We start from the raw sequence: 21,444 nt of genomic DNA, 5'->3' as shown, positions 1-21,444 counted from the left end.
AATAAAGCCTTTTAATTTGATTACAAAAATTTAAAATATTCTTCCTTATTTCTTTTGCATTATTAGAAACTTCTATTTTTTTACTTAAAAATATTTATATTTTTATGTGTATTTTATTGCTATTCTGTATCTTCAGTACAAAACTGTTTATTTACTTACATTATTACAATAATAGCTTGAGAATGTATTGCATGTTTCGTTAAAAAGTATGTTGTGTGTGCAAGTAAGTGCTGAAAATTTCCATATTTAAGGTTTGTTTAGTGTGTATATTAATATATCCATGATAAAATGAGTTTGTTCGGAGTTTCATAATCGCTAGATTAATTTATCACTGCTTTTCAAATATATTATGCCATTTAGCATTAAGTAAAACAGAATCTGAAGTAAAACAATGATTTGTAAGCTCTGTATAAACACAATTGGTTTCAAACACTTGTAGCTTATTAAATTTCATGACATCTTTTTGTTTTCAGTTGCGTAATCCAGCTAATGTCATTGCCTTAATAGATAAAATTAAAGCCTTCCACATGCCAATTATGCACTGGTACTTCATAGAAAAAAAAACGAGTAGAGTCATTTAGCTCAGAGGAAAAGGTTTGATTCAACACTTGAAACTATCAGGATTAATTAAAAATCCAAAAGAATAGAACTTCATTATGGAATTTATAGAAAATATGATGCAGAGTATTCATTTTTTAACTTTCTCTCTGCATGCCATATCAGAAATCATGACATCGGTGAGCACCTGGCGCAGGTTAATAAGTGGTTTGTAAGGCGCCAAGGTGTATCCTGGGGGAAGTTACAACCAGAGTGGTTCCCCGTTGCCTTCTCTGATGCGCAATGTTATCCTGTAGACTAAGCAAGGCTAAAAAAGAATAAGTTACAAAATTTCAAATTTTTATACAGGATGTCCAAAAATTTATTTAAACCTTTTCCACTAAACAGTAAAGTTGTAATAAAAGTAAAGTCTTATGTACAATATTCTAGTTTCTCCTATAGCTAAATGTCAGGAATTCCTAACATTTCATCTGCGGAATATGGCCTGCTAGGTCTGGAGACTTAGCAGGCCAGATTCCACAGATGATATATTCAACAAAGAAGTCAAAAACCAGAGCGTCTGCGAGAAAGCAGTACTGCAAAGTGGAAATGTAGGATGTATGACTTACAGGTTTCCTACACAATACTATACATATAACTTTAATGTTGTTACAAATTTTTCATGGCATAGTAACTTTTTGGACACTGAAATACAGTATTATACTTTTAAAACCATTTTTCTTTTTATTTTAAATAATTTCAATAGAAGCACCTTCTCATACCTGTAAAAACTACAGATTATTTTTAGTATATTGAAATTAGTTGGTCTCAAAACATAAATGATCAGTTGTTTTTTATAATAGACTTATACACAATATTTTTTTTTTTTTTTTGGTAAAATCTGTTCCATGGATACTAAAAACAGTCTTTCTTTCCATACTTGTTGCGGATTTGCCTAGACCCAAAATGGGGCAACTGGTTGGCTAGGGATGGAGGCCCGAGATATCCGGAACAGACCACCCACAAAAAATTCAAGGTGGTTAACCATTAGGCCATCTAGCCACTGGAAAATCTCTTTCAAAACGAACCTCTGCTTTCATATATTTTCAAACTAAATGTTTATATTTATTTTTTAATATATTTCAGTTTTATTTTTGTTAAATCATATAAAAACCATGGGCTAGTGTAAGTAATTTTATTTCTACAGGTACAGGTACTGTCTTTTTATTTTAATAATATTTTATTGCATTTATTTATTTAATTACTAAAACCTTTGGGTAAAATAAGTAGTTATTCCAGCTGTCACTATAATATTTTTTAGGTAATATTCTTTGAGAACATTGTTGTATGCGTATGTTAAATATAATTTAAAACATTCTATAATTTCTGACATAAGTTTTTGCTGATATATTTAATAAAATAGGCCCAAGGAGAGGCATTAAGCCCGAAATCATATCCTTTTAAATTAGAAAATAAACTTTTTCCATCAAAAAGAGAGTTCCCGTGCAGTTTGTTCTTGATGGCAACTTGTGCTAATTCCGAAGGAAATACGACTAATCGAGAGAACAGTGAGCAATCGAGTACTAAGAATACTACGAACTGCTGAGATCCAACAAACACTAAAGAGATGGAAGAATAAAATTATTCTTAGCATTCTAATCTGAAGATGATGCTTTAAAGATTCTCGCTCTGGTGTCTTGTGATTAATTCTTACAGAAATAATGAAGCTATTGGCTTATTATTCTAATTAAATTTAGATCATTTTGGTCATTCTAAAATTTATTTTTGTTTACGCTTTAAGTTTAAATTTAGAATCAATATTTCATAAATTATTGATTTTATTGTACTGCACGAGTATAATTAATTCTAAAAATACAATTACAGTAGACCCCCTATAACACAGTAGATACGTTCCGTGTTGTACGAGTCACTTAAATACATGAGCCAATCACAGCCCGTGTGCTGGGCTGTGATTGGCTCATGTATTTAAGTGACTCGTACAACACGGATTCATATAACACGGAACGTATCTACTGTGTTATAGGGGGTCTACTGTATCTAATTTTATATAAACTTTCATTGTTCGACACACTCTTTGAAGTGAAGGTCTGTGTGTGTGTGTGTGTGTGTATATATATATATATATATACACACACACACACAAATCCTGAGATATAGCCAGCATTATTATTATTATTTATTATTATTATGGGTTAAGTGAGATATACTCGGTTAACACCGGTGGCTAAGTACTATGCCGGACCAAAGTCAAGGCATAGTAACCAAAACAGTAACCAAAACAGAAATTAAAGAAGTGTATCAGTGTGTGTGTCTGTATTCAGGAATTTTCTCACAATATGACATGTATTCAATATAGTGGCCTTCTGTAGTGTGATGTATGTGTTTCTATTCAATTCTAATGTGCCCAGGCTTTTGTGTAGTGTGTGTGGTATGACACCTGTAGAGGAGAGAACAACAGGTACAATAAGCACCCTATCCATCCTCCACAGATGCCTTATTTCCTGGGCGAGTTCTGTGTACTTGCTAATTTTTTCAGTGCATGCGTTTTGTATATTGTGAGTGTTTGGAATGGATATGTCTATAATGTATGTGATTTTATTGTGTTTGTCAATGAGTGTGATGTCTGGTCTGTTGTGGTAAATTGTTTTATCTGTGATTATGGCTCTGTCGTAGTACATTTTGTGCGTGTTGTTTTCCAATACTGTCTGTGGAATGTATTTGTAGTATGGTTCGTGGATGTCTACTAATTTGTGTTTCTTTGCAAGCTCTTGGTGTATTATATTTGCTACTTGATTATGTCTGTGTAAATAATCTGTCTGTGCCAAGAGCTTGCAACCAGAGATGATGTGTTGTGTAGTTTCTGGCATGATGTGACACTTTTCTGCATGTGTCATTTGTGAGTGTTGCATCTTTTAGTATGTGTTTTCTGTAGTTTTTAGTATTTATGACCTGATCCTGTATGGCGATCATAAATCCTTCCGTCTCTCCAAAGAGGCATCCCCGAGCTAACAAGCTGTTTGACGCAGTTTTGTCAACAAAATCCTGGGCCAGATCATAAGGATGCCTGCCATGGAGTGCCTTTCGAGCCCACGCTTGCTTAATGGTGTTTATGCTTTTTATATGTTGTGTTGTGTCCATATGATGTGAGTGTAAGTTTAATGGTGTGTTATTTGAGTCTGCTAGAGTTACTGCTTTATGTAATTGTGATGTTTCTTGTTTTTTGTAGAAAAACTCTCACAGTGACTGTATTTGTTTGTAGTGAAGGTTAACTATGTCAATCAGACCACGTCCGCCATCTTTACGTGGAAGGGTTAATCTTTCTGTGACGGATTTAAGATGATGTTGTTTATGCTTAGTAAGTGTTGTTCTTGTTTTCCTTTGGAGTTGCTCAAGATCTGTGTGAGTCCAATGTATAACTCCAAAAGAATATGTAAGTACTGGAATGACATATGTGTTTATTGCTTTGACTGTGTGTTTTGCATTTAACTGTGTTCTGAGAATAGCATTTAACCTACTTTGGTATTCTTTAATTAATCTTTGCTTTATTTGTGTATGTTCTGTTAGTTTGGCCTGTTGGAATCCTAAGTACTTGTAGAACTCGCCCTCTTCCATGGATTCAATAACGTCTCCATTTCCAAGTGCAAAATCTTCTTTCTTCAGGATTCCTTTTTCTATGTGAAGTGTTTTGCATTTATCTAGGCCAAATTCCATTTGTATGTCCTTGGTGTATGAATGTGTGATTTGTAGGAGTTGATGAAGTTGTTTTTGTGTGGATGCATAAAGTTTTATGTCATCCATGTACATGAGATGTGACAGTGTAAACTGTGTTGTTTTTTCGTGTCTGATATTGTAACCATATTGCGTGTTGTTTAACATGTTGGATAATGGATTCAGGGCTAAGCAGAACCAGAGAGGACTCAAGGAATCTCCTTGAAAAATTCCTCGCCTAATAAAAATTTGGTTTGTTTGTATGGAAGTGTTACTAACCCTGAGATGTAGTGTTGTTCTCCAGTGCTGCATAATGTTTTGAAAAAATGCAATGAGTGATGGATGTATTTTGTACATATGTAGCAGCCAACTGTGTGGAACACTGTCGAATGCTTTTCTGTAGTCTATATATGCCATGTGTATGTTTCTGTGTTGTTTGTGTGCTTGCCGTAGAATTATTATTATTATTATTATTAAAATACTGCATTATTAATGATTTATTTAATCTTGAAGGAATAGAATGGTTAGTGATGACCCTAAATGGTAGAAGAAAGAAGACATCATATTACTGAACACTTTCAAAATATATTGCAATGTATTGTTGACAATTGTTTCTAATGTAGGGTCATTCTAAAATTGAAGATTACAAGCACAAATAAATTTTCATTTTGACCGTCCAAGGGCACAAGAGGGCTTTTTCCTATGCCCGTCGTGGTTTGGCCAGACCCGCAATGAAGGTCACCCCAACGTATCGGGAACAGGCTGCCACTGAAAAATTCTCAGAATTGCCTGCAGAGATTTGATCCTAGTCCCCATGATGGTAGGATGCCACCTTAACCACTTTGGTCCTAATGCAAAATACATTTGATTATATATGTTTAATTTTAATACTAATAAAAGTGTGTGTAAAAGCACTTTTCAAATAAGGCATTAAGATTTTTAAAACCTGCAACAAAAATAATTTTAAACATATTTATTAGACAATTAAAAATGATTAATTTATATTATAAATACTTTTTATACATGGAGAAAGAAAAAAAATTAAGAAAAACATCACTCGTAACATCAAAGATAAATCGTAAAATTGGCAAACAAAAAAAAACGAGCTCGATGACAAACATTTAGAACTATTATTATTACAAAAATATCTTATTTTTAACAAACGTTTTCACTTTGAACAATGACAACAAAATTATGATGATTTTGAGGTTCTTTCAGGAGATCTTCAGAACATTCTTTACTCCTAAAATAATTAAAGATGTAGATGAATAATTCAACATAACATAATAATCGTTTTTTGTTTTTTTTTAATATATATATACATACAATATGGACATATATAACTGTTATAAAAGGCATAAAGTTTGCCATGTCGTGTAAATATCTAAATTCTATAAAATTTTCAGTGAAAAACACATCCAAATTTAATATTGCCTCGGCTCTTTCGAATCGAATTAAGGGGGGTCACGTGTACTAGATTTGGCAACGTTTTACAATTTACATTCTAACATTTAGAATTAAAAAATGTGCAATTCGTATAACACAATCACAAATTCCATATAAAATATAAAAGGCCTCTATTATTTTTGCTCGTAAATGAATAATTTAGAATTTAAATTCACAAACTATATATTTAATATTGCCATATTTACAGAATTTCTTGCTTCGTTCTTGCGTAAGTAACGTCGAATTAACTTTTTCGGCCCGGATTTCTCGTCGATGTAACGCTGGCAATTTTAAACGAAAATTATCACATGGGCTTTTCGTAACTTTTTAATTATTCAAAAATATAATTGGCGACGGTCGTTAAATTATATTAATTTGCAGCAATCGTTAATCTGTTTAAATCTCTTGAGCAAATTTAAAAATTTCATTTTGCAAATGTATAAAAATTTATATGCAATTTTTATTCTTTCAATAAAATTTAATAGTGATAATTGTGGTTTTTTTTTTTTATGACTTTTCCTTCTAAGTACTTTTTTTGGCATACGTCGGTTATCAGAGAGAACTCTCATTTAAATTATCGATATCGATCGGCTGTTCCTCGTTTGTGGCAATATCCTGACTGGGAACGGCATCGTTATGGTTACTAGTAATGCTATTTTTATGGTTAATAGAGGTAACATGACTGCTAGACCTACTGCCAACATGATTGCTAGGATACAAAGTGGGATGATTGGGTGGAGGTGGTGGCGGAGGTCTACTTGTAGGTTTTGTTCCGTAGACGCTGGATCGATTTCCTTCTCTACTCAGCTGATGCACATCTCCGTCTTCTACTCTTCCGTTAACATGAAGTGACTGCCTGGCACTCAGTCGTTCCCTTCGAAATTTTTCGTAATGTACCAACTTAGTTATGTCGATAAGGTCTTGCATGTGTGTCCTAAATCAAAATATTTTTGTAAGTTAAGAAATTTTTCGAATAAAATTACTACATTTCCTCAATTCTAACACACTTTTTTTACTTATAAAATTACTTCTTATATCCACAGTCCAAAAATAATTATTGTGAACAGATGCAATGCACAGTAGAACCCCGATTAACTAAGGTTTGATATTATCTGAGGAAAATTCGTAACGAATACATTACTTTTCTTATACAGTACTTTGTAAAAGGTTTTCCATGAAATATCCGTGTATAAATACTGCATTAGTTTTAACTTTGTATCGACAGAGTAGCTGATTCCAAAATGGCTGTAGAAAAGAAGGGAGAAACTGCTACAAAACAAAAATCTAAAATGGTTTAAAAATGATAAAAGGTGGCAAATCATTTTGTAATATATTTTGTCACACATTTTCATTCTTAGAACTATTGTATTATTGTGGTATGTTTTAACCTAGGACATACAAACCACTGAAAACAAACACTAATGCAGAGAAATGCTGTTTGCATCATACTATGAGGCGTGTTTTTTAAGTAAGTACCAGTCTGATATTAAAAAACACAACTGCAATTTTCTAAATAATTTTATTCTTACATGAAAGCCTGTACCTTAATCTACTTTTCAACATAATTTCCTTCAATATAAAGGCACTTTTCATATCGTACAACCAGCTTCTGAATTCCATCCTCATAGAAACCTGCCGCCGGGTTCGTCGAGCCACGTGTGGACGGGCATTGTCATGAAGCTATATGATTGCCTTACTGAGCTTGCCACTCTTTTTGTTTTGGATAACAAAATCGTAAAGTGTCTGTTTTCTCAAACTTTTGCAACAACTTTCTGCACCAAGTCTTCAGTAATGACAGACTGTCGCTCACTATGCTCCTCGTCATGGACATTAGTATAGCTATCTTTAAATGCTCTAACCCATTTTCTTACCATTCCATCACTCAATGTTTTTTCCGTACACCTCACTAATCTGCCGACAAATGTCAGCCACTTTCACGTCTTTTGCATTAAAAAAACAAATCACCGCATGTACTTCCCAATCAGTGGGATTTTCAATTGTCTAATGCATTTTAAACATGCAGAAACAAACATAAAATGAACAAATGCTTCTGTAATTGTGTCTGTGGCTAGCCAACAGATGTAGGTACTCAGCACACATTCACGGAACACCAACTGTAGCACTGCAGTGGTCCTATTTTAAAACGGTACTTACTTAAAAGACACGCCACATATGTGACACTGGGTTAAAAACATTATGGTGGAAAAGGTTATGGTCAATAATAGTCAATGCTGGAACTTCAGTATATCAAAAGACACTAAACACTTTTCCAGCAACTAAATTTAATCAAAACACTTTTTACGGCTTGATTCTGTGTGCGCACGTTGGCATTTATTTTTCTTAATATCTTAGGGTGAAATGAAGATAAAGAAACAAAATTTGGCACGGTAGCTTGTATATAAGGGGGCATTGATGCTATTAAATTTTGGTTGTGAAAGGTCAATGGGATGGAGAGATAAGGGATGGTCATGTGATATATCTCACGAGGGGTCAAACTTTATAAATTCTAACAAGTAAAATCTTCATTGTGTTTTTATAAAACTCATCTCACCCTCAAAATTAAATCTTTTGCTATTTTATAATAATTAAAAATATATAACAAAATCTCAAAAGCTTTTAAAGTTATGCAACTTGTTGCTAGATTTTTTAAAAATTATATAGGATAATCAAAAAACCCATTTACAATAAAAAATTTTAACATAAAATACATTTAAATAGAATACAATTAAAAATAAATGAAATAACACCATGGTTTTTACAGCACAAAATGTCTTATTTGATAACTGCTAAAAAGGAGGGCATCATGCAAAGGATAGCATTGTTCTCTTAATGTAGATTAATATCTCTGCAGTTTTTAGATTTTAAAATCTACATTAAGGGAACAATGCATTAATAGCAGAAATTGTGACACCATCCTTTGCATGGCTGTTGCCCCTCTTCAATGATATCCTAAGTGCTATTGAAGGGGGGTTCGTGACATGCTGTAAAAACCATGGTGTCTTCATAGCTGAATAGTGTTATTTCATTCATTTTTATTCATATTTTTTATATTTAAATGTATTTTATTTTATGTTATAATTTTTTGTTATACTGGATAAATTATAAAAATACACTTCATATGTTTCCAGCACTCACTTAATATATCAAACAAGAGAATGCAACGTAATTCCTTCGTATCTGGACAGCTAACCCAAGGCAGGCCCTGTAAGTCAGACCAAAAACATTTGCTTGATGTATTAAGTGAGTGCTGGAAACATATGAAAAGTGTGTTTGTATAATTTAACCAAAAATTCCAGCTTTTAGAAGACAGTTGAATATTGGATAAATAAAGAACCTGTTATGATTTATAAAAGGTAATTTATGTCAAAGAATATAAAGATTCTACTTTTGGAATACAATTTAAAAACCTGACGAAGGCTTATCAAGCAGGCCAAAAACAATTGTTGGGCTGCAATTTGAAAAAATTGTAGACCTACAAATTCCCATTGTCATCCGTCTTAACTTAATCTCAAGAACAGAGTTACATAGATGAAAGACGAGACCAGATATGGAAACCTTAGGGGTAGGAGGCCCCAATTAACTGTCTATATATAAACTTCTGATGCAAGTGGAAGTCACGTTACTTCAACTCAAAAATTTTCCTCCAAAATGTTTTAGATAGATGATCAGCATGACTCTATTGTTAAAGGAAAAGTATGATGTACAGGGGCAAGACACTATAGTACTAATTTCAGGTGGAAAGCATATACAGGTATACCTTGCCTTACGTCGGTAATTGGTTCCAGGAGAGGCGGCGTAAGTCGAATTTATTTGTGTAGTTACGACGAAAGTTGAAACTACGGTGGAAAACGCCAATAATGAGCACTTAAAGACCACTAAATAAGATGACAACACAAACACAGATGTTTTCGTGTTTCATTCTCCAGGATTTATGATGATTATATTAACATTTACTGTAAATCCACATATTTTAATATGATTTTGTGTGCTTTTAATGCTTTTCTAGTGATATTACAACTTCAGTATTTGTGGCGGACGGATGTAAAGTCGAATAAAATGACTTAAACTTGATTTTTATTTTTCCATATACTTTTTTTGACAAACGACGTATAATCGAGAACGACGTAACTCGAGGTATACCTGTATTTTAAATTAAATAAATTAAAAATATGATTAAAAATTTGGCACTGTGCAGAATGTCAGCTAAAAACGTTTGTATTGTAATAAAATCTTTTGAAAAAGTATGGAAGGCGGTAACTTGTTGCTCTAAGTTGAGATATCTTCAACTCCTAACAAACTGGTAGTTTGTATGCCAATCTGAATCTAACTTTAGCAATATAATAAATGGTGCATAAAATTTTGTTATACATGATTAAATTCACTAATATATAAAAGAGGGCTTTTAACCATTCTTCAAACATTTTTATTTGGAATTGTATTCTATAAGAGACAATATTCTTAAAACATTGCAATGTGGCAGATTTATCTGATGCACTGGATATTCCGGGTCTTTAAAAAACGATACCATACAAATCTTTTTATTCACAATTTCAAATCTGCAATGGCTGCGGCCATCTGTTTATCCAAATTTTCAGTTATCTCAGGTAGCATTGGCCCACGTTACCTTGGATAATTGGGATTCTACTGTGTAATACATATACCAATAAGAAATGTTTTTAACTATACTGTTCAATGGTTACATCAGTTCGAAAGAGTTTTGCCAATAACAAGCATCTAAATTAAAACTCTTCTTTAATGTTTAAAATGTCTTTGAGATGACATACAGTGCAGTATTAACACAAAAACTTAATGCAAATCTCATAAAGCTCTTAGAACTGAAAAAAGCATGGTAGGTTACTGAAAAAAAAAAATTAATTTTATATATATATATATATATAAACTGAAAAAGTAATATCAAATGCAGATTACAATATTAAGTTATTGGCAAAGACAAGCAAACATAATTTATAGTAATCTCTGATACAGAATAATTAGCAATTACAATTAATAACCAAGCTAACCACATAAAGAAATGTGTATTCTGTGAACTTAGATTAATTTCAATCTTTAAAAGCATAATAGTGAGACAATTCACTACATTTCATCAAATTGTCAATTCATCTTTACGTTATGCTAATCACAATAGCATTTAACCATATCGAGATAAATTAATTACTAAGTATGTAACATAACAACCAACCTGATTTATTTGCATTGCCAAATGATCTGCTAGATTAGCCATTGGACTATTTTAGTAGTAGTAAATAATTAAATACAAATCAATTTGACTAGAGGTAGATGGTTATGCCGGCATCTGATGGTGGCCAAATCGATTTGTATTCAATTATTTACTAGCCTTAAAATAGTCCGACAGATTGTTTGATGATAATTACTGAATACAAATGAAACCACCTTACTGATATATACAAACTGTATGGAATAAAACATTCATAGCATATGTTGATGATTCATAAACATGCCAGACATACTAACCAAGAACACAAAATTTTAGTAAGTTTTTGCTGTAATTAAATATTTATCTACTGATATGTTTGTTTTTAACTCTCAGCCCTGTGGTTACTTTCTTTTTCGTGTTCATCATTAGTTGGGCTAGACTTGTAAAGGAACAACTGTATGGTGAGTGCAAGACCCAAATATATTGGAATCAAACCACTCAGAAATTTCTGAGGATCTAACCTAGACTGGAATCCAAATTCTTCACAACAGTAGAAAAAATGCCTTTACTGTCTTTACTGCCTCAGCAATCATACTCTCTTATGCTTATAACTGTGTTTGCTAATTCATGAAATGCTATATCGTTCTTAAAACAAGGATAGGTTGTAGAAAATTATAAGAAAGTAGGGAACAAAAATTCTAAGTTGGGAAATTGATGTATTTATTAATATTTTGTGTGACGTGGGATGCATAAAATATGAATGTAGGTCACGGGTTGCCCATCCCTGTTCTAAAACAAGCAAAAAAAAGCCATATTTCAACATTGCAACTTCTAAGAGAAATTAATTTGTATAGACCATTTTCTTTGCGTGAATGTTTAATGACCACTTCTTAAAATCATTTACAGAATGCAAATACCTAATTATAATTGCCATATACATTGCATTTATTATTATAAAAAATGTTTACTTAGAATTACAATAAATTTAATATGATCTTATAATTTGGATTATTTGTAAAGTTTAACTGATCAATCACTTGACAAATTCTCATGAAAAAATGGCCAAATGAACTTGTCTGATGTAAATCTTTGTACCAATAAATTTAATAATGTACATGCTGGAAAACAAGCCACAATTATTGTATTTATTCTGTTCTCCTAATTGTCCAGATTTATTTTATATATTTTAAAAATTTTGTTTGTAAAATAATTTGATTTTGCTTTAACAATTAGCCCTACCTTATTAACATGTCTCTCATATCCGAAAATTCACAATGATGTCGGTTTTCTACTTCTACGACTCCCCATTGAGTTTTCCGACCGTAGACCATTCTACCGTTGACCTCGTATTGTTTATCGCTACCGACCACGGCAAAAGGTATCATATCCTATAAAAATTTTAAGGTTTTTTTAAAAATAATTTACGCAAGAACAATTCATTTCAATAATTAACTAATTAACTTACTCTTATTTTATTATTAGTAACTATTTCATCTGGATCTTCCTCTAAGTATTTCATTGGATAAAATGCTATATCGTTCTCTTCTAGAGTTCTCCTAATCTGCAAATACAAGTAAAATTTAAATTATTTTGCATTGTTAAAAAGAATTCTTTTAGGAAATAAAACAAGACTTACCATATGTTTATATGCTAATCTTTCTTCAATAGTCAGAGTATCTGCTTTAGCAATAACAGGAACTATATTAACAATTTTATCTAGTCTCTTCATAAATTCAATATCCAGAGGAGTTAAGCTATAGAAATAAAATACACGTAACTGATTTTATTGCAAAGTTATGGTTATTTAAAAGTAACCCATGGTTACATTATACAGTGATTATCAATACAAAAATAAATAAGTAATAATATTAATTAAATATGTCTATGATCGTATAGAAACATCTCAAAGCACCATGTCATTAATTGGAGCAAAACTGTCATAAATGTTGAATATTGCTAGAAAGTGGAATTCAATAACTCTTCCATCTCACATAAAATTTATTTGGGTGTACTTGGATATTACTTTTTGTATAAAAAAATTTATTTCTTCCTTATAAATATTAGATTAGATTGCAGGATGTTAAATCTAATAAGAATGAGATTTATTGCATATATCAAATGCTGTATCCTGTTGTAAAATATGCTCGTGCAATATTAAAATTGAGAAAGGATGATCATTTAAATTTATAGATGAATCATCCTGACATTTTTAGGGAAACCAAACCAAACCAATCTGTTTAGTGGTCTTTTCCAAATTACCAATCCAGCTGATACCTCTAAATCGTCCTTGATATAATCTTAATTGCTTATAAGCTCGATATTGTCAAAACCTAACTCTGATCTTTCCATATAATATGGAATGGATCAACCCAATACAAAAGTTCTTTTATAATATTAATATAGTATTTTGTTCAAATCTTAAAATAACAGTCCACAAAAGGGATAAACCATAAGATATAATAGAATCAATGAGACTCTTGAAAATTTTTACATATAATGCCGAGTTGACATTCGTCTAAATCTAATTACTCAAGTGGCCACATGTTCCTATGCACAAGAATGTGTCTCGAGTCCTCTAGTTAGAGACTACCTTGACAATAAATTCAGTAGATGACATTGGAATTTGGATTTTCTTCTAAATCCAGACTTAACGTGCAAGATTTCGTACTAAGGCCATTAGTGGGTACCACTGATATATTACATTTATCTGGTTACGATCTATATCAATAATTAAACTTGCTACCGTACGTCAATGTTAAACATTGGAACTAGGGATTGCAATTGCTGGGTCCCTCATCCAGCAATCCAGCTGGATCCAGCGCATTCTTCGGCCTGCTGGATCCAGCACCAAGTGCTGGATCCAGCGCTGCGGATCCGCAAATACTCAATTAACTTTCTAAATAATTGCGAAAAAGTCTACGTCGTCGCGTTGCCGCTTTGCTAACTACTAGACTGCTACTAATTACTTACTCACTACTTTACTAACACTAATAATTAAATTACTCATAAATAAACTATACCTTAATCAATCCAGCAAAATTTAATAAAATAATAACGTATTCAATCGCTTTTAACGATCTTCCTCAGTTACAAAAAAATACAACTTTAACTATAGAACATAAAATGTGTTTCGAGTAAATATAAAAAGAATAGTGCTTAATTACATCCCATTTTTAAACAAGATACATAGATGTACTGCCAGGTCTAATAATTTTTGTATTGTATACCGACGTAATCCCACTGCTTTCAAACTTTTAAGAAACGATAAAAAGAAAGAGGATCAGAATTCAACAACGGGTATATATTCGGTCCCTTTACACAACCAACGTTTCAATTCCAAGCTTGTTTATGTGGGTGCAACGATGCGCAGTTTAAAACAAAGGCTCAAGAGCACAAATATACAATCAATAAGAATCTTGACAACACTGCGCTGGCATCATACGCAAGACAGAAGGATGGTAACATCCAATGGGATCAAGCGGCAATTATAAAAACAACGACGAATAGGCAAACGGTCAAACATCTTGAGAGATTGGAAATCTGCAAGGCGCACATGACAACTGGTTGTATAAACCATAAAGATGCAGACTCATTGTCTACCATGTGGAGATCCTTTTACATTAATTAATGTTATTAACGGACAATGCTGGTTTCATTGGATCTTATATACAAGGTGTTTTTTTTTTAAACTGACGGTACTCAGAGACATCTGTAGAGCAATCTAACAGCCGAACTGTCGCCAAATTTGGGAGAGTGACTAAGGACGACATGGGAAAGAGATTCCGCGAAGAAAAAAGTAGTACCCAAATTTTCCGGTAGGGGTGGATTTGGCGCTGTTGTAGCAAAACAGCTAAGAATCTGCATAAAATCCAGCTGCAATTAACAAACACACGAATGAATAATCAGACAGAGGTTTCAGTGTAATAATGAAAGTTTAATTAATCAGCAAATAACCTTCTCCCTTCTTCAATGTGATCACCGTCCTGCTGGACAACTCATAGCACACTGAACACCGTGTTCTCTATGGCCGAACGTAACATGGCCGTCCGCAGGAATGTTCATCACAGTTCGAGAAATGTTGTCCTTCAAAGTCATCAAGTTTGGGACACTACTAAGATAGACCTTGGATTTTAAGTAACCCCACAGGAAAAAGTAACATGGGGTTAGATCCGGGGAGCGAGGCGGCCATGCAAGTGGAAAAAAGCGACTGATGACCCTTTCTTCAGTGAAGTGCTGGTAGCTTTTTCGCTACAACAGCGCCAAATCCTCCTCTACCAGCGAATTTAGGTACTACTTTTTTCTTCACGGAATCTCTCTTCCATGTCGTCCTTAGTCACTCTCCCAAATTTGGCGACAGTCCGGCTGTTAGATTGCTCTACAGATGTTTCTGAGTACCGTCAGTTTAAAAAAACACTTTGTATATATTTTTTCCGCTATTTATTTTGTTTATTTATCTATATTTTGTCCGTTTGGGCGTTTTCCGTTAATTTTCATATTTATTCCGAACACATTTTATGTTCTATATTTAATGTTCTATTTTTTTTGTAACCGAGGAAGATCGTTAAAAATGATTGAAAACGTTATTATTTTATTAAATTTTGCTGGATTGATAAAGGTGTAGTTTATTTAACTTATTCTACTTCCAGTACATAGTTTTACATACCTATAAATAACTACAGACTAATATGTAGAGCCTATATATATGAAAACTGGTAAGACTGATAGCCACTTAGCCACTGATTATCCATCCTTACATTATTATAATATATTAATATTAATTAATTAAATAATAGCAAAGGTAATTCTACTAACTTAAAGATTACATTATAGTTATAATCTAACTAAACATTTAAAGTTAATTATCTCTATCTCAAGTGTTAAACCGAACCAAAGTTAATTTTACTACCTAAATGTGTAAGAAGTTTTACTGATTTATAGTGACCAGTCTAAATAATAAAAGCTTTTAAAGTATTTTTTAAATGTTTTATTTCATTAAAAAACATAAATTGCAGGATAGATAGATAGATAACACTTTATTGCACCAAAAATACATCCACGCTGGATCCAGCTGGAATGATTTCAATCCAGCAAAAATCCAGCTGGATTCAAAACACTGCTGGATTGCAATCCCTAATTGGAACAAACTTTACGTTAATGCAACTTTGCTTAAAAATGGAAAACTCCGTTCATTTTAATTATAACCGACGTTCATCACGTATGGTCGGTATTTTTATTTTAGTATATTTTCATTTACTTGTTCTACCGTTAAGAATTATTTTAAAACATATTAGGTTTATCCTTCAAAACCTAATTATTAATTATTGTAAATAATACTTAATACTGAACTTAAATATGCTCAAATTAATCTGCTTGATGTCATTATAACATTAACATTCAATTATAATATTTACATAATTGTTAGCAGTAAAAATTGCCAATGTTATCTTGTAGAATACAGTTTTGTTCCAATGTTAAAAGTAACTTGCATAAATATGCATTTAGTTATATACTGTTAGTAGTACCAATACAAATGTCAATACAAGTTGAGAGAAGAGATGAAATTCAATGCCATTTCTAATCCAAACAAAGAAACTTACAATATTTCTCTTTTATTTATTAGATTTTATTGGTGATGTTGATTTTGACTGTTACTTTACTAGTAGACCTGATATCTTGGTAAGAAATTCATTGGACAAGTTATTGAAGATTTTTAGCAATTGCTCAGTGCCTGCACGGATTGTGTTGCCCACGTTTCTTTTCGTATTTATTATATAATAAATATACCATGTATTGAAAAGTATTACGGTAAGAGTTGATGAAAATAGTATGGCCTCATTACATATTTTCACCAATAAGATACCATATGCCTTATCAGATTTCGGTTGAGAAGTATAAAATATAACAAAAATTACAGTTAATTGAAAAAATATTTACAAACTACTTTTGCAAAAATAGCTGTAACATACATTTAAGGACTGTCTTCAGGTAAAATACAAAATGAAATGAATGTTTACATTCAATAACAAAATATTTTAAAATATGGATGCCAGACAGTTAAAATAAAAAAATTGGAATAAAGAGAATAAACTTACACAAAAAACAGTAGAAAAATGATAAAAATACATAAAAACAGGGAAATATACATAAAGTACCCCAAAGTCAGAAAGAAGCCTTCCTATGTAAACAATGCTGTAACGAAACCATCCACTGCTTTGTCCATATATACCTTCAACGACAACATTCAAGCTAAACTTGACCAGGAGACATTAATACATTATATCTGACATAGTGACCATATTAGAGAGGCAACTGTATTAATAACCATAAAGATGAAAACAAATTTTGTGCACGTAGCGCGCACACTTCAATCTGATCTTAATATCCTATTCCACCCATTCCCCACTTCTCACTACTGATTGATTCAATCATATTATCTTTTCGAATTTATCATTTAAAATTTGAATTCTGCAGATGTTTCATTTGATATTAAACCTGATGCAGACGTCGGCAGGTGGTCGAAAACGTTTGTATTTCATTAAAATGTTGTTACTGGAAGGACTTAGATTTTCTGTTGTATATTTTATATTACAGAACAGGCCAGTTTACAGAGACTTTTTATATTTAATAATAATAAGCACATAATTGGAGTTTCAGTACTAACACCATAAACCCATATTTCTCCAGCATATTAACTTCTCTAATTAACAACAAATGTTTTGGCTGGTTTTCATCAACTATCATCAGGTTTAAGGAACATCCAAGAAGAATTTCACTTGGGATGACGCATTCCACCATTCAAATGAATTGTTCTTTAAGTATTCTAATACTAAATCAAATGATACATTCAAGCAATAGAGTGAACTATCTCATGCAAAGTTCTTGAAGGAGTTCCATTTGACTGATGTTCATTAAACCTGTTAGTGGCTAATAAAAGCAATCAAAAACATTTGTTGTTAATTAGAGAAAATCTGCTGGAGAAATTTAAAGTTTCTGGTGTTATTTTTCTTTGGGAAATAATTGATTCCATCCTCAACTTGTTTCCTTTTGTGGTTATCAAATTACTAACAGATGGATTAACTTTTGAGCTATAACACTGGATTTATAATAATTAATCAACAAACTAAACTGGAACCAAATTAGGCCGGCCAGCTTCTTGTACTAATTTTAACAGTTACATTAATTTTAAGTTAAATTTAATAAATATGGAATATTCTGAAAGAAAAAATTAATCTAGAGAGGGACTCAAATCCAAAATTTCTTATCATACAGCTACATCTCTATCCAATTTTTGCTTCCAGATCAATTAATTTAAGAAATATAACTACTCAAAAGTCACTCTGTGTTAAATTTTAAGCAAATAAAATGCATATTAACATCTGAGAAATGACGTATATGGTAACTGTTGCTAGATTTACACAGATGACGACAATTTAATCGTGTTTTGAACAAAATATATTATAAATTAATACAGATAATTAATCGAATTTGCAGAGAAAAATCATTATCTGATTCTTTTCATACAGAATTATAACATAATAATCTGTTAATATGTTCTATATAAAGAGAACAATAATAATTATTTAATGATTTATGATTTATACTGAATAGCTTGATATTCTAAACAGGAAACAGGAAAAAAGTATAGACTGATGAATAGGAAGAATACAATACGAAGAAATTTAAAGGAAAAAAGGAATGCTTGTTTTTTCCATAAATTCCTATTCTCGATACAATAAATTTTAATCCAAGGGGCAAGTGAAAAAATAAGGATCAATAAACATTTATTATACAAGTGAAAACATTTATTATACAAGTGAAAACATTCATATTTATGCAATACTACTTCATTCAGACTCGCGCACAGGAAGTTTTAAAAGGGCAGAGTTTATCGTCAACAAAACAAAATTCTTTCTACTGAACAATTTCCAAAACTGTATGCTGGCAATCGATACCTTTTATGCCATCTGCTGGTACTGCATACAGCACACTAAGGTTGAAAAAACAGCCCTGGGTATATAGAGTAACAAATAATACAGTATATTAAGGTGGTCTGCATTTGCCCAAGACATCTTTAAAAATTTAATCTTTTTATGTAGTAACTTTTAATCTATAAAAATGAAACATAGCAAAAGTCTTTAGGGTTCATTTAGAGCACTATCACCAATGACAGTGACACCTGGTTTATGAGAAAGCTAGACTAGAAAGCTAGGACAAGGAAGAAGAAAAATTATATAATCAGTTCTTGTTAAAGAAAACTGGACAAAAGGTGCCAAACGACATTGAAAATTTCAATATTCTAAGATCTACAAGCAAATACGAGTCGACATTTAAGCTCGCTCAAATAAAAAATATCGAATAATGGTGTTTGCCCTTAAAAATTACGACATTTTGTATAGAGATAACTCCAATTCTCAAACTACATTAGAACGAAACTGAAATGCAAAGTGGCACAAAGAGATATCTGTACTCATAAAAGGGGTTGTATAACAAAACTACCAAGTTTATATATCTCAGATGTGTCTATACACACAATGAACGTGTTCACTGTTCATACAATGTTACCGTGGTCTAATTAATTTTTTCATTCTTATGTTAGACTATGTTACAATCTACAAGTTTTTTCAATCATCATACTTGTTTAAAAAATTGTTTTATAAGACATAATTTGCAATTTAAAAGAACAACAGATCAATAGTCCAAGTTTTTTAAGTTACATTCGATATATCAGTTTGCAGATATTAAAAAAAAACTTACCTATGTCCCGACGGAGGAATAAAATAGAGACAACAATGAACTCTCGAATCGGTTATATTTCTTTTTCGGGTTATACATTGCTCTTCTATTAAGTATTTTTCATATTGTTCATTAATATATTCTTGAATTGGTAGCCAACTGTTCAAACATTATAAAGTCAAAATTTTGGGATAATAATACGTTAATTATAATTTAAATAAATTTAAAATTACCAATTTTCATTATTGATTTGATCTCCAAATCCCGGGGTGTCTGTTAATGTTAGACGTAATCTAACGCCTTTTTCTTCTAATACTAAAAATGATATGGATTGTTTTAGTTATAAATTCGAGTTTCAAATTAATCGACGTAACGTTTCAATTTTAAAAATCTGCTATTTAATTTACTGTTAATAATAATATTTCATTATCAAGTATACATATCTACATATATAATCGAGACGAGATGATGATGATGATGATGATCAGTGAGAGCCCAAACGGTTAGGAGTTGAAAGTTGAAATTTGGTACACAGTTAGGGTACGTCACGAGAATGCACACTAAGAATGGATTTTTTGAAATTTCTCCCCACGGGGAGAGGGACAGGATTAAGGCTTAACACTTCCATCACTTCCATCACTTCCATTGTTACGTAACACTTCCATCGTTGATGGAAGTGTTACGTAACAATGGAAGTCTTAAGAGAAAGCGAAGTGCAAGACACAGATGCAGTTTTTTCGAAATCGAACATATTTTTAGACCCATCTAAAAATTCTGTAATTAGTCTGGAAACAGGGAGGACCTAATTCTTGCATTCTGTGAAAACGGGTAAGGTTGACTATAACGTAATGATCTTAATATTAGCTAAAACGGTTAAGAGTTGAAAGTTGAAATTTGGTGCACAGTTAGGATACCAGATTTAAGTACCAAAGTGTTAAGTAACAATGGAAGTGTTAAGTAACAATGGAGAACAAGAGAAAGTGACGTGCAAGATTTACGGGTGCTGGAAAAAAGAAGAAAAAAGAAAAAAGTAATATGTTAGAACATATTCGATTTTCAAATTTAAACAGATTAGTTCGGTTTTTCTCGACCTTTCTTCTTTAGAACATTCGATGAAAATCGAAGGATATAATCAGAACACGTCGTGAAAATCAAACAATATTAGAACATTCAATTTTCAAATTCGACCTTTCTTTAGAAAAACTTAGTTCATTGATGAAATTACTCTTTTTTTTTGTGACTATAATGTAATAATCTTAATCTTCGCTATCGTTACTTTTGCCCGAGCAACGTCGGGCCTACTTGCTAGTTTATATATAAAAGAATGCCAGCAAAGTTTCTATGCATGCAAGTTGTGCTCCCTTTCATTCTCTCTGTGAATCTTTTCTCCATATTCTTCTGGATATGATCATCTGCAATGGCTGTTTTTAGGTTTGATCTTTGTAAGACAGCTGAAAATTCTCTTTTACAATGGCCCAAAGAGGACTGTCACATGTTAAATTTCGTGAAAACTACATCGCACCAATCTATTAGCTACTGTATTTGTCGTAAGTTGTTACTTAATTGAAAGACTTTGAACGTGTGCAGAAAATTTTCCGGGGAAGAAAAGCTTGGAGGCAAATAGATTAAAAAATACATTATTGCATCAAAGTATCCCATGATCGAGGGTGTAAGATTACATATCTTAGTCACTTCTGCGATTATAAATTGTGGAACGTATTACTTCGATTCCGGGGAAGGCAAGTGGCTCGTTTACTCCAAAAACACCCGACTCAGAATACAATCTCATGCATACATACTTTGCAGCTGCTTTATTATATATA

General features: G+C 32.0%; 1 protein-coding gene across 4 annotated transcripts in view; it reads right to left on the bottom strand.

The window, feature by feature from the left end:
• Positions 1-5,224: 5,224 nt before the first annotated feature.
• LOC136978876 (neuronal-specific septin-3-like) overlaps positions 5,225-21,444 on the bottom strand; it is a 32,974-nt gene continuing 16,754 nt past the window's right edge. For all 4 annotated transcript variants that reach the window (XM_067274707.1, XM_067274708.1, XM_067274709.1 and 1 more), the window contains 6 exons: positions 19,855-19,936; positions 19,643-19,780; positions 12,525-12,642; positions 12,354-12,449; positions 12,128-12,276; positions 5,225-6,646 (listed from right to left, as the gene is read on the bottom strand). In XM_067274707.1, the coding sequence (XP_067130808.1) occupies positions 6,265-6,646; positions 12,128-12,276; positions 12,354-12,449; positions 12,525-12,642; positions 19,643-19,780; positions 19,855-19,936 (965 nt within the window). In that variant the 3' untranslated portion in view covers positions 5,225-6,264. The remainder of the gene's footprint in view (positions 6,647-12,127; positions 12,277-12,353; positions 12,450-12,524; positions 12,643-19,642; positions 19,781-19,854; positions 19,937-21,444) is intronic.

Source organism: Centruroides vittatus, unplaced genomic scaffold (genome assembly GCF_030686945.1).
Source record: "Centruroides vittatus isolate TY-2023 unplaced genomic scaffold, ASM3068694v2 contig_559, whole genome shotgun sequence".
NCBI classification, from domain to species: domain Eukaryota; kingdom Metazoa; phylum Arthropoda; class Arachnida; order Scorpiones; family Buthidae; genus Centruroides; species Centruroides vittatus.
The sequence above is the reverse complement of the archived record's forward strand: the minus strand, read 5'-3'. Positions and strand labels throughout refer to the sequence as shown.